A 13,543-nucleotide genomic window follows, 5' to 3' on the forward strand; every position below is an offset into this window, starting at 1 on the left:
CCATGGCCAGAGGAGCCTGGCAGGCTGTAGCCCACGGGGTCGCAAAGAGTTGACGTGACTAAGTGACTAACACACACAAACATCTTGAATTCTCTGCCTTATTTAAAATTGCTGAATACCTCTTCCTACTTCAAGTTTTTCTCCTTCAGAGGCCTCCACAATGCTGTACAAACCTGGTCCTTCTACATCCTCTCCAAGAATTTGCTCATTTTAAAGGCTTTTCTTCCTTATACCAGCAAGTTCTTTCCAGTCTCCTAAGCTCAGCAAGGCTGTCTTTGGCCTCCCTCATATTCTGTACTTTTTCGCTTCAAGACCTCACCTGGGGATTTCCCTCATGGTCCAGTGGTAAAGAATCTGCCTGCCAGTGTAGGGGACACAAGTTCAATCCCTGATCTGGGGATGCTATGGAGCATGCCATGGAGCAGCTAAGTCCAAGTGCCAAAACTACTGAGCCTGTGCTCTCGAGCCCGGGAGCCACAAGAGAAGCCACTGCAGTGAGAAGTCTGTGTACTGCAACTAGAAAGTAGCCCCTACTCGCTGCAACTAGAGAAAGCCTGTGCACAGCAACAAAGACCCAGTGAAGCCTAAATATTAATAAATAAAGGCTAAATTATTTCTTTAAAAAAGATCTCACCTGTCCCCATTAATTATAAATATCATCCATGTGCAGATGACTCCTAAATCTCCCAGCGTAGCCTTGGACATTCTCCTGATCTCCAGATCTAAATTTCCAATTACCTACTGGTCATCATATAGTAACTATACCAGTATATGTCATATAATTATCCCAAACTGCACTCATCTACTCCAAAAACATTCTCCTCTTAATCCTTGCCTCATTGTTGAGGCTCAAAATCTATTTTCCTTTTCTCTTCACCATACTGAATCAGTCCCTAAAACTTGTTAACTCTCTTTGAACTTATTTCAATCCACCCCCTCCCTTCCATTCTCGTAACTACTATTCCGGTGAACTCTCATCTAGACAATTTTAATGGTTTCATATTTGATGTCAATATTTTTGTCAAAGAGTCACAAACTGACAATTCACAGGAAAAATCTAACCAGATATGCTTTGTTTGACTTACCACAATTCGTTATCAGTTGCAAATTTTAAATTGAAACATAGAAATCTAGATTTCTATTGATTATTGAAAAAATGAAATGAACTGGTAGTAGTAAGTCCTTTTTCTGGGTGGACAAATTTCCTAGAACTAAGGTGTCCCCTTCAGACTAGACATTCAACCTCTATACCCTATTGTCTTAGTGATTTAGTCGCTAAGTCATGTCCGATTCTGGCAACCCATGGACTATAACCTGCCAGATTTCTCTGTCCATGGGATTCTCCAGGCAAGAATAGTGAAGTAGGTTGTCATTCCCTTCTCCAGGGGATCTTCCCAACCCAGGAACTTAACCCAGGTCTCCTGCACTGCAGATTCTTTACCATCTGAGCCACCAGGGAAGCCCCTATACACAAAATAGGGACTGTCCAACTCTAAAGCCCATGGTGTTTCCACTAAATTATTGAGGTTGAGTGATTTTCCTGTTTCTGATGTATCTCTACTGTAGAGGAATCAATAGAGATTAGGACAGAATCTAGAGGAAGAAGCATGGGAGACTCTGATCTAAGCTTTAAGGGAAAGGAGTCAAGATGATTAACCGAGATAACACAGAAGATAGTAACAAAGAGTAGAACTTCCAGCCAGGAAAGAAGAGCACACACACGCACACACACACACACACACAAAACACATTTGGCTGAAAATATCTCTATCCATATGTCTTGAGAACTGAGAGCAATCAGCAACAGGAGGTACAAAAGGCAACAGAAGCCAAAATAAATTTAATAAAGTAAATAAATAGCTGACATGATGGGACCTCAAAATTCTGAGAGTTTCAATCAAAGAGGCATCTTCTCTACTGAATCAAATTAGCTCAGTTGGACAGCATTTTTCAAATTAAAAGTCCATTAAAGAATAAAAAATTTAATGTTTTATCTTTGTATTAGTCTTTCAAATTATATTCAGTTCAGTTCAGTCATTAAGTCATGTCCGACTCTTTGTGACCCCATGGACTGCAGCACGCCTGGCCTCCCTGTCCATTACCAACTCCCAGAGTCCATCCAAACCCATGTCCATTGAGTCGGTGATGCCATCCAACCATCTAACCTTCTGTCGTCCCCTTCTCCCCCTGCCTTCAATCTTTCCCAGCATCAGGGTCTTTTACAATGAGTCAGTTCTTTGCATCAGGTGGCCAAAGCACTGGAGTTTCAGCTTCAGCATCAGTCTTTCCAGTGAATATTCAGAACTAATTTCCTTTAGGATGGACTGGTTGGATCTCCTTGCAGTCCAATATTACTTAACACATACCAATTTTATACTCATAAAGAAGGTAAAAGAATTCTGAGAACTAAACCATGTAGAAACAGTCAATAAACCAGACAGGCAGAGGGACCCAGCAGAGACTAACAAAGCCTGTAAGTCATCACATTCCATTAGAAACATCCAGATGAAACCAGATGAAAAAGCACAACAACTACTCCTAAACAACTGCTGGGACCACTGGCCTCAGAAACACAGCAAGGTAAGCAATATGGGTATTTCTGTTAGTATTGATATAATACTCTGCTTCTCCACATTAAAAGGTATCTACAGTAATATGCTAGACTTGAATCCTAGCTATAAATATAATAAAGCAACAAAACAACTTTAAGTGGATCCCATGACATGTTCCTGGTGATCATTTATGTCTCTGAAAATACCAAGAAAGAAGAAAATTAACAGCTTATATAATTAAGCCAGCAGGGAAGATAAAGTAGGTAAAGACATCAATTTTAGAAAAGAATAAGGATGAAAGGACACCTGTGTGTGAAAGTGTGCTGTTTATATGGGTTGTAACATCTTTTATGTCTTTAACATTCATTTATGATTCAGTACCTTTAGAAGAATGAATGTGTGATCTAATTCTAGTTAATGTCTAGTGCTTATGTTCCTTCATAAGTTCTATTACATTTAAATACCACTGGGCATTTGCTATGTGTCTCCAAATAGACTGATATCTTCTTGAGGGCAAGGAACTTTGTTTACTCAAGGCAAATGGCAGAGGTTCTCAAGTGAGCATCTGATAAATGCTGGTGAACGACCTCAATATTCTGCTTTCTGGCCAGAAATATTATTTTAAACAATTTTTATATCAGAGTATCATCACAGCATGATCAACTTTTTTTAAAATTAAAGGCCATGGTTTTGATTTAAAGGAGGCTCAGAACTAGTTAGTAGCTGTTATTTTCTCCTGAAAAGCTTCTGATTTCACCCATACCCTAAACCCACACTCCCAGATAAGTGAACCTCGCAGTACAGCTAGACCCAATATGGATAGTGAGGAACAGAGACAGCATGGAGAAAGGCAGAAGCTTAGAGAGCACTAATGACCAGACATCAGAAGCTAAGAAAGGGTCTTTGCTTTCTTCTTTCTTCCTATTTTTAATTGTTATTATGGGGAAAGTCCAAACATACACAAAAGTGAAGACAATGATAAACTCCTGTATACCCATAATCCAGCTTCAAAAATTATCAGTATAAGGTTGATCTTATTACCTCTATGAACCTACTCCAATCTCCCTTCTAGATCATTTGTAAGCAAATTTCAGTGTCATTTCATCACTTTTTCAGGACACATTTCCACAAAAGCAAGAACTCTCTGAAATTTGACCTTATGCTTCTCAAAGCAGTAATATTTAACAGAATTGTCTTTGACTGAAACATACCCAGTGTCCTGCTGTAAAAATTAACTTTTGATGTAGGTGGAAAAGTTTTTGCAAGGCACTTGTAGTACATATCAAAGTTAATATAAATTTTTATTCCTATTAATTATATAAATTATATGTTTATATGATTCGAACTTCCTCTGGAAATTTACCCTGAGGAAATAATCCAGATAATTGAGGAAAAAAGGATCATGTGTATTAAAATACTTATATTAAGATAGTGAAACAATTAAGGATTTAGTAAATTATGGTAAATATATATGATATAGTTTATAAAATATAAATATGTATATTTTATATAACCAATAAAATAATTATAAAACTAGAAATAGGGGGAAGTATTTAAATTAATATAAGATGAAATTTTATTTATACTATTATCACAACTTTGTAAAAGGACTTATGCCTTTAAATAAACTTTGGAAAGGAATAATTCAAAAAAACAAGATGGTAGGTTTATAGATGTTTTTCCTTATGGATATTAAAGTGTTTATATATTATTGCTATAAACTTTTTAAAATAGTTTTATCAAATCTTTTAATTTCTTTGTGTTATAATTTTACCACCTATCAAAGCACAATCACCTGTCACTTTCTCCATGAATCTTCCTCTAATAATCTTGGTCCTAAAATTTCTGTTTAAATTCCTATAGCACTGGACAGTCAACGCACTACGTAATTCACAAAAGTATCCTGAGAATTATTTATCTACATATTTGATAATCAATATACTTTTATTTTTAAGGTGGTTCCTTTCCTGAAAAACTAAAACAACTGTCACATCACTAAATTAACTTTTAGATACACTCATCAGTAGCCATTCCCTTCTCCATGGGATCTTCCTGATCCAGGGATCGAACCCCGGTCTCCTGCATTGCATCTGAGTCACCAGGGAAGCGCAGTATCACAAAATTAACTTTTAGATAAAATCATCAGTATATTTCTACCATTTCTTACATGTTCTTTAATTATGAATGTTTACTTGTAATTTCAACAAAATTGATGAGTTAAGTTCAATAAGAATCCATCTGAAGCTAGTCTTTGTTTTCATTCCAAGTCCCTAATACGAGCTGTAGCTTCAAGATTTGTCTACTTCCTTTTTTTAAATAAAATAAGCCAAAACACATGTGATTTCCAAACTGTTTTAGCAACAGAACTCTCTTATCACACAAAATTTTACCCACCCACAGCCCAAATACAGCAGCAGAGAAGGCACAGCTACTTTAGTAAAGGCTGGGGTGAAATTAACGTGCCAGAAGCCAAGCGCTCCACCTACTGGTTAGCAATTCCCCATCAGGCTGCACAGGGCTCTTTCTATTTCATGAACCACTACAGTAAAATGCTCAAATAGCAGCTCAAAGTAGGCTGTACAGAAGTGAATGGTAACTGCCCATTGCTAATAAGAAGCACTATCATGTGATAAAAAATAGTGTAAAGTTGACATCTGCCATACAGAAGATGCTGCTGATCGGAGCTGGATTAAATACACCACTTAGTTGCCTGCTGATGCTGAACTTTAAAAATCATTTTTTAAAAACTTTAAAATTATTTTAAAAGATTGAATTTTAAAGTCAGTATTTAAAAGGTCAAACCTGAAATGCAATAAGATAGAGGAAAGTATACGGCCCAGAATTCCTCTTGGGTACAGTACTACATATTGTTGGTAAGAGATCACTTGAGGCATGCCTGAGTAACAACTGTGATCTTTAAGAAAGGTGACTCCATCTGATGGCAGATCTTTTTCGTTTTGCTGAGGGAAGGGAGCAATTCAAGTGTCAGAGCTAAATTGTCATGGGCAGTAGTGCAAATGCTTCCCATTGCCAACTAAGATTTTCCAAATGGTGTATAAAAAGTGAAGTCGCTCAGTCGTGTCCGACTCTTTGCAATTCCATGGACTGTAGTCTACCAGGCTTCTCCGTCCATGGGATTTTCCATGCAAGAGTACTGGAGTGGGTTGCCATTTCCCTCTCCAAATGGTGTATAACCTGTCCTTTAAATATCAAGCATGTATCTAAGAGCATCAGTTTGAAAGGGTACAAATCATTTCCCTAGATAATTGGATGTCTCCACATGGCCCCAAGGTCAATATTATTAAAGCGTGAGGTTTTTTTTTTGTTTTTTCAACTTTTATTGGAATAAAGCTAATCCACAATGTTGGAAAAGGAAATGGCAACCCACTCCAGTACTCTTGCCTGGAAAATTCCACCCACTGAGGAGCCTGGTAGGCTACAGTCCATGGGGCCGCGAAGAGTCAGACACGACTAAGTGACTTCACTTTCTTCTTTTCTTTCTTTACAATGTTGTGTTAGTTTCTGCTGTACAGAAAAGTGAATTGGTTATATAAATACCTCCACTTTTTTTTAGATTCTTTTCCCACATAGGTCATTACATAATATGGGGTAGAGTTCCCTGTGAGATACAGCATATGCTTATTACTTATCTATTTTAAATATAGTAGTATATCTATGTCAATCCCAATCTCCCAGTTTATCCCTCCCCTCCCTTTACCCCAGGTAACTATAAGATTATCTTCTGCATCTGTGACTCTGTCTCTGTTTTGTAAATAAGGTCACATAAACCATTTTGTTAGATTCCCATTTATAAGTGACACCATATGATGTATCTTACTTCAAAGTGTGAGTTCTTTTAAATGAGTTTGCCGAAGGCATGCACCACCTCTATCTATAATTTGGTATGACATACTGCCTTCAACTTGACATTGCAGTCTTAAATGTCTTTAACTTCCTACCTACATTAGGATTCTATAAAAGCAGGGACCATATCTACTTCATTTCTGTAGGCTCTACAGAGCCTAGCATGCTACCTTATAATAGTAAAGTACTACTATCCATTAGATAAATTGCTACTGCATTATTAAATTACTTCCTTCACTGGGCTCTTCAAGTTTCACCTGTCCAAAACATAATCCTTGATTTCACCTTCAAACGCCACCTCTCCTCCACCTAGTTCTCTAGTGTTTATCTCACTGTTGGGATAGAAATAGTTTTAAACTGTATTCAGTACTGGGGTAAGTATAGTGGCATGCCTGCTGAAGATCTCTCTGCAGAAAGAAACTGTCAAGTCCCCTTCCCCAAGTGAAAAAAGGAAGGTAAGCCTGACTCAAGACAATAAAAGTCTGTCTTCATTAAATGTAAAAAATAATCCTGAGCACATCATGATGTTTCTTACTCAGACTTGTTATTGGCACAAAATTATGGATATCTGGAACCCAGGAAAAAGAGTATAAAAATGAATGCCCAAGGGTTTTTAGTATGTAAAGGAAAGAGAATATTACTTTTGTAGATGAAAAAACACTGTGTCTGATTTATGGTAAGACTGAACCTTTCATCAATGAGTTATTACTATTTCTTCTTTTACTGTCTGTTCAAAGTGTGTTTAGCTATGAGATTATTACTGCTTCCCTTATTAACAACTAAACTTCAGAAATCAATATTTTTTCATTTTTCCTCCATTTTAACCAGTTTTAGTTCTTTTTACATGGTAATCATTGTTAAAGTTTGTGTGACTTATTCTCACTGGTTTTAAGCCTATGAAGCTCTCCATACAGACATTTAAAAATTATCTATTTTCTTCTAGCTATTGTATCACTTGTTTTTTTTTTACATATACTATACTGATAACATTTAAAATTTTACACTGATAACATTAAAAATTTTTAATACTCCAGAATCATTTATGGAATACTAATTTCAATTATTACTGATTTGAGTATCTACATATATATTAAATCAAACATATATCAGGGTCTCCTTTGGGGACTATTTTGCTCCATAATTCCATCTACTCTTGCACCTGGTACAACACTGGTTCATACTGCTTCAATGTCTAGGAAAGGAAAAGTCTAGTCTTTCAAATGTACTTTATGATTAATTTGTCAAGCTGTGTTAAAACAATGAATTAATTGAAAAGCAACTGACTACTTGGAAGCATTTAACCTCTTATCAAGGGGGAAAGTTATCTCTCCAAGTATTTATCTTCAGGTAAATAGAACCACATACCTTTTCTAAAAGTTATGCCTTCAAATAATGGCACATGATAGTTTTTAGAGAAATTTTTCACTTGTTCAGGGTATGAAAGACTCTTCTCACCTAAATTTCTGAATGGGGATATAGTCTGTGATCTTTAGAGCTCAAAGCCAGAAACTAGAGTTTTCACTTTATGATAAGATCTGAATACTAGGAACAACAACAAAAAGGTTTAATGTAAAATTTCTAGGAGAAAAAAAGCAAAAGCAAAGTAATAGTTTGTGGTTAGCAAACTACAGTTTGCAACCCAATAGTGAGTTTGGGGAATATTTAATAGCTCTTGTGGTTCAGCTGGTAAAGAATCTACCTGCAATGTGGGAGACTTGGGTTCAATCCCTGGGTTGGGACAGTCTCCTGGAGAAGGAATGGCTACCCACTCCAGTATTCTGGCTTGGAGAACTTCATGGACTGTATAGTTCATGGGGTGGCAAAGAGTCGAACACAACTGAATGACTTTCACTCACTTCACTCACTCAACAATTTCTTTAAACAGAATTGAGATGTTTTCTATTTACTGATTTGTGGACATTTGTGTCTGGTGTGTGTGTGTGTGTGTGTACTATATCTAAATCAAAGATAAAAATTAATTTCTGGCCATGATACAATTTACTCCATCTGGGGTACTAGTGCATTTTTCTAAAACTAAGAGCAAAAATAATAATGTTCCTAATCTGTTTTTCAAAAATTTCCCGTTTCCGTTTCCATATTGTATCTTTCTAACATGGAGGATAGGTTATATTCATGTTTACTTTCCTGAGAGAAAATATCTTCATTCCTTTATCCCATGCTTCCAAGGTTCCCAATATCCAGGCTTAGAAATACCATGCTGCTGCTGCTAAGTCACTTCAGTCGTGTCCAACTCTGTGCGACCCCATAGATGGCAGCCCACCAGGCTCCCCTATCCCTGGGATTCTCCAGGCAAGAACACTGGAGCGGGTTGCCATTTCCTCCTCCAGTGCATGAAACTAAAAAGTGAAAGTGAAGTCGCTCAGTTGTGTCCGACTCGTAGCGACCCCATGGACTGCAGCCCTCCAGGCTCCTCCGTCCATGGGACTTTCCAGGCAAGAGCACTGGAAATACACTATAAATATCCAAAACCATGGTCACAGAAAGATAGGGCCCCAATTAATCAGGATGTTGTTTTCTCAATGAGAATATGCCAGATCCTACACAGGTAAAAAGGACTCCATTTTCTTATTCTTCTCTCCCGAGTTCAAACAAAAAAATCAATGTCAGGTAGGTAGAAAGACTACTCAAAGTGCGCATACCGAGGAACATTGTTCTCACTGGGTCCAAACTTTCTCCCACGTTCACTCAGAAGAGTGTCACTTGTTCCTCCTTTCTCTGAGCCAAAAGTACAAACACAAGCAGGATATAAACATCAGGCTTATTCATTCTATGGTGTACTCTTTTTTCCCCCCTATGGTGGATTCTTGCTACTTATTCCTTAATACCTTTCTGGTATGGTATTATCTTCTTTCTGAGGCCAACTCTAGCTTATCTGAATGATGGCCAAGTGCAGTAAAGACAATTCTAAAGAATTTAACTTAAAAGCTTTGCAAATAGAGAACCAGAGAGATATTCATAACTGCCCTGTCCCTTCCACCAGCATGACTGCCTCTGCAAGTGAGACTTTAAGCAATCTTGCAAATATACTTTTATCATGAGGATCTTTTTGTAAACATTCTATTGTTATATGTGTTGCCTCTGGATGCTTAGGTTTTGGAGTGCAAATATTTGCCTGTAAAGATATAAAGTGTTTTGATTTCTTTTTTAATATTTTAAAATAACAGAGCATATGTTATACTTTAAACTACATATACTATATATGCTGTATACTTTTTAAACCATGTGAATAGAATAACCACTCAAATAATAAGATGAGTGCATAAATAAAATTAGCTATTGCCCTGCAAACTCAGAGATCTTAATATTCTTCTAACCCTACTAATTTCAAATATTAGAAAATCAATTTGGTAGGTCTATTCAAAGTGGTGACTATAGGTTGAAGAAATTAAGAAGCACTGGTAATCAAGAGCTAACCATTTCAAATACATTATTAAATATTACTTGGAAATAATCACATCTATTAATAATCAGATATTGCTGCTGCTGCTGCTAAGTCGCTTCAATTGTGTCTGACTCTGTGTGACCCCCATAGATGGCAGCCCACTAGGCTCCCCCGTCCCTGGGATTCTCCAGGCAAGAACACTGGAGTGGGGTGCCATTGTCTTCTCCGTAATCAGATGTTAGACCAACACAAATCTGTACTATCTAGGAATCTCCCCATCACAAGATCTAATGCCATAATTAATGCATCCATGGGTTGCACTACGTTACCCGTATTTTCATACAGTGACTTCACATTTCAAAAAATGGTTTTGAAGAACATGCTGAGTTTTCTGAGAAATTCCTTAGGTAGCATACTACTTTTTTATCCACATAGTAAAAGAGTTCCTGGTCAAATCTATGCAACCAGCAGATATTTTTCAAGATTTTTAGTAAAGACTTCCTATTGTATTTTTCAGAGACCATATTGAAATATGGCTCAAAGTGACTTCCTCTATCCAGAGAACCCAAAAAGGCGACAAGAAGTAAACCGTCTTCACCAGGAGCTCCTTGACTGCTTATCTGACAGCTTCCATGCCACCAATAAGCTGATTGGGGTTTTAAACACGCACTTAGGGTGTACGTTACCTTCCATTGAAATGAAAAGAGACGGGACCATCAAAGAAAACTGTGATATCATCATCCAAGCCATGATGAACATCCAAAAAGAATTGCAAAAGGTGGATGAAGCACTAAAAGATAAACTAGAGCCAACTCTTTATAGAAAACTTCAGGATATTAAGGAAAGAGAAACCGAGAAAATTGCGATAGTACAGAAGGTTATTTCAGTCATTCTAGGAGAAGCCACTTCTGCCGCCAGTGCAGTGGCTGTTAAACTTGTGGGCTCAAATGTCACAACTGGCATAATTAACAAGTTGGTCACTGTGCTAGCTCAGATTGGTGCGTCTCTCCTTGGTAGCATAGGAGTCGCTGTTCTTGGCCTTGGGATAGATATGATCATCCGGGCCATCCTGGGAGCAGTGGAGAAAACACAGCTTCAAGCAGCCATCAAAAGTTACGAGAAGCACCTGGTGGAATTCAAGTCAGCTTCAGAAAAATATCATCATGCCATTACTGAGGTCACCAACACAGTGAAACATCAAGTGAAATAAAATTACTTTATGTGCCACCGGAATATTTTTCTGCTTCTCTCTCCATAATGGTGTTTTGCTTCTCTGATTAGGTTCATTCTCCATAAGCTTCCAACAAGATAGAAATACAGTAAACAACTCCAAGGACTCAGAAATGCTACAACTAGATGACTCTAGAGTTTTCCGTCAACAATGAATGTCTGGATCAGTTGGTGCTAGACCTGAGTGAAAGACTGCATCCGGGGATGTCCTCTCACTGTGCTCTACAGATCAACATTAGGGTGAATGCTACTGCAGAGCAGCATGTAGGGGTGACCTTTTCCTTTTCTAATTCCCAGTCAAAATCTTCAAAATTTGCATTGAATGAAGAGACTATCACTAGCTTCAGACATCATTTAGTTCTAAGGGACATAGTAGCTTCTGCACCCACATAAAAGCTGAGCCTTCGAATGGAACAGAAAGACTACGGTAATTGTGACCATCAGTTTAAATGCAATTTGCCCTAAACTGGAAGAGACTGAAATCTGGTTTGTAACAATTTACTTCAAAGGAGGCAACTGTTCTGGAAACTTCTACTAATTACTACTCTGTAATTCAGATTGACTGTTAAGAGATAAAAGTTAAAATATAAAAAATAAAAACTGTTGCTGTAATTGCAATCAATCCTGACCAACTGTGGTGTGATGATTAAATTTTCCTCAAGTGAATGTCTAAACACTTTGGAACATTTTTAAAATAAGCAGATCTCACACACACACATATATATATACAATGCATTTAAATGTAGGAGATCAGATCAGTCGCTCAGTCGTGTCCGACTCTTTGCGACCCCATGAATCGCAGCACGCCAGGCCTCCCTGTCCATCACCAACTCCCGGAGTTCACCCAGACTCACATCCATCAAGTCAGTGATGCCATCCAGCCATCTCATCCTCTGTTGTCCCCTTCTCCTCCTGCCCCCAATCCCTCCCAGCATCAGAGTCTTTTCCAATGAGTCAACTCTTCACATAAGGTAGCCAAAGTATTGGAGTTTCAGCTTTAGCATCGTTCCTTCCAAAGAAATCCCAGGGCTGATCTCCTTCAGAATGGACTGGTTGGATCTCCTTGCAGTCCAAGGGACTCTCAAGAGTCTTCTCCAACACCACAGTTCAAAAGCATCAATTCTTCAGCGCTCAGCCTTCTTCACAGTCCAACTCTCACATCCATACATGACCACAGGAAAAACCACAGCCTTGACTAGATGAACCTTTGTTGGCAAAGTAATGTCTCTGCTTTTGAATATGCTATCTAGGTTGGTCATAACTTTCCTTCCAAGGAGTAAGCGTCTTTTAATTTCATGGCTGCAGCCACCATTTGTAGTGATTTTGGAGCCCAGAAAAATAAAGTCTGACACTGTTTCCACTGTTTCCCCATCTATTTCCCATGAAGTGGTGGGACCGGATGCCATGTAGGAGAGACACTACTCTTTTAAGAATTTGTTGTTTAAAGGAAAGTTGTAATTTATTGCTTTATGAGTTTTAAGAAAAACTAAATTTCATTTTCAATACTAGCGAAAAGGAGGAAGCTTTCCCTGCTATACAAAAAATCTCAGGTGATCCATTACATTAATTATCTAATTTCAGAAAAATCCCAAGGCTATAGAGGCCAAGCGGTTCAGCTGAATTTCTGAAGCAAGTGTTTATTTTCTAAATCCTTCAACGACCAGTAACTCCCCATTGAGACTTGTGGGTTGTACATACAAAATTATTTTAAAAGTAATTCCTGCAAGAATGTTCGTTACAGCTGATTCTTGCATCCAATTAAAAGAAACGTCTTGACATTTTAAAAGCACAACGTATCTCAAAAATTTAGAGGAAACACTGTAGCTTTTCAAAATTAGTCTTCATTTTCTTTCCCTCTGACACTGCTTCTATAAATTAGTTGCAAAACATCACAATTTAGTTCACCTTCAAAATTTTTATTCTGCATTATGATTCCAAAACTTAAAAACGTACTGCTCTTGTGAGACTCAGAATTCAGCCAAAAACCGAATCAATAATCTTGTAAAACAAAGCTTCAGGTAAGGGACCAATCTTACAGGTTAAGCGCACATTTAAATATTCTCTAAAAAATTAGTATGTATCTCCATCAAGATCTTGGAATATTTATAACTGATAGTAAGAACTGACCTACATCTAACATCTCTCTCTCTAGTTGCTAATTTGTATCCGACTCTTGCGACTCCATGGACTGTAGCCTGCCAAGCTACTCCTCTGTCCATGGGATTCTCCAGGCAAGAATACTGGAGTGGGTTGCATTTCCTTCTCCAGAGGATCTTTCCCACCCAGGAATCCAACCGGGGTCTCCTGCATTGCAGGCAGATTCTTTACCAACTGAGCTATGAGGGAAGCCCATATCTAACATACTTTCCTGTAAGAGATACTATTTTTGAAAGTTTAAACTCACCTTTGAGGGGAAAAGATATGGGAGGAGTCTTAGATAAAGAGCAGACAAAAGAGAAGGAAAGGACGAAGATTAGACCTAAGGGAACAAACC

General features: G+C 37.8%; 2 protein-coding genes across 2 annotated transcripts in view; both read left to right on the forward strand.

The window, feature by feature from the left end:
- ART4 (ADP-ribosyltransferase 4 (inactive) (Dombrock blood group)) overlaps positions 1 to 11,677 on the forward strand; it is a 32,100-nt gene extending 20,423 nt beyond the window's left edge. Inside the window, exon 4 of the transcript XR_015164224.1 lies at positions 10,337 to 11,677. The gene's annotated coding sequence lies outside the window, so the exon portion shown is untranslated. The remainder of the gene's footprint in view (positions 1 to 10,336) is intronic.
- Positions 10,352 to 11,677, forward strand: SMCO3 (single-pass membrane protein with coiled-coil domains 3). Its single transcript, XM_086401923.1, has one exon. It carries the CDS (start codon positions 10,352 to 10,354, stop codon positions 11,027 to 11,029), a length of 678 nt encoding a protein of 225 aa, XP_086258049.1. The 3' UTR covers positions 11,030 to 11,677.
- Positions 11,678 to 13,543: the final 1,866 nt, after the last annotated feature.

The sequence above is a fragment of the Bos grunniens genome, chromosome 5 (genome assembly GCF_055505025.1).
Source record: "Bos grunniens cultivar Pamir isolate PY7600 chromosome 5, Bosgru_T2T1.0, whole genome shotgun sequence".
In the NCBI taxonomy this organism is placed as follows: domain Eukaryota; kingdom Metazoa; phylum Chordata; class Mammalia; order Artiodactyla; family Bovidae; genus Bos; species Bos grunniens.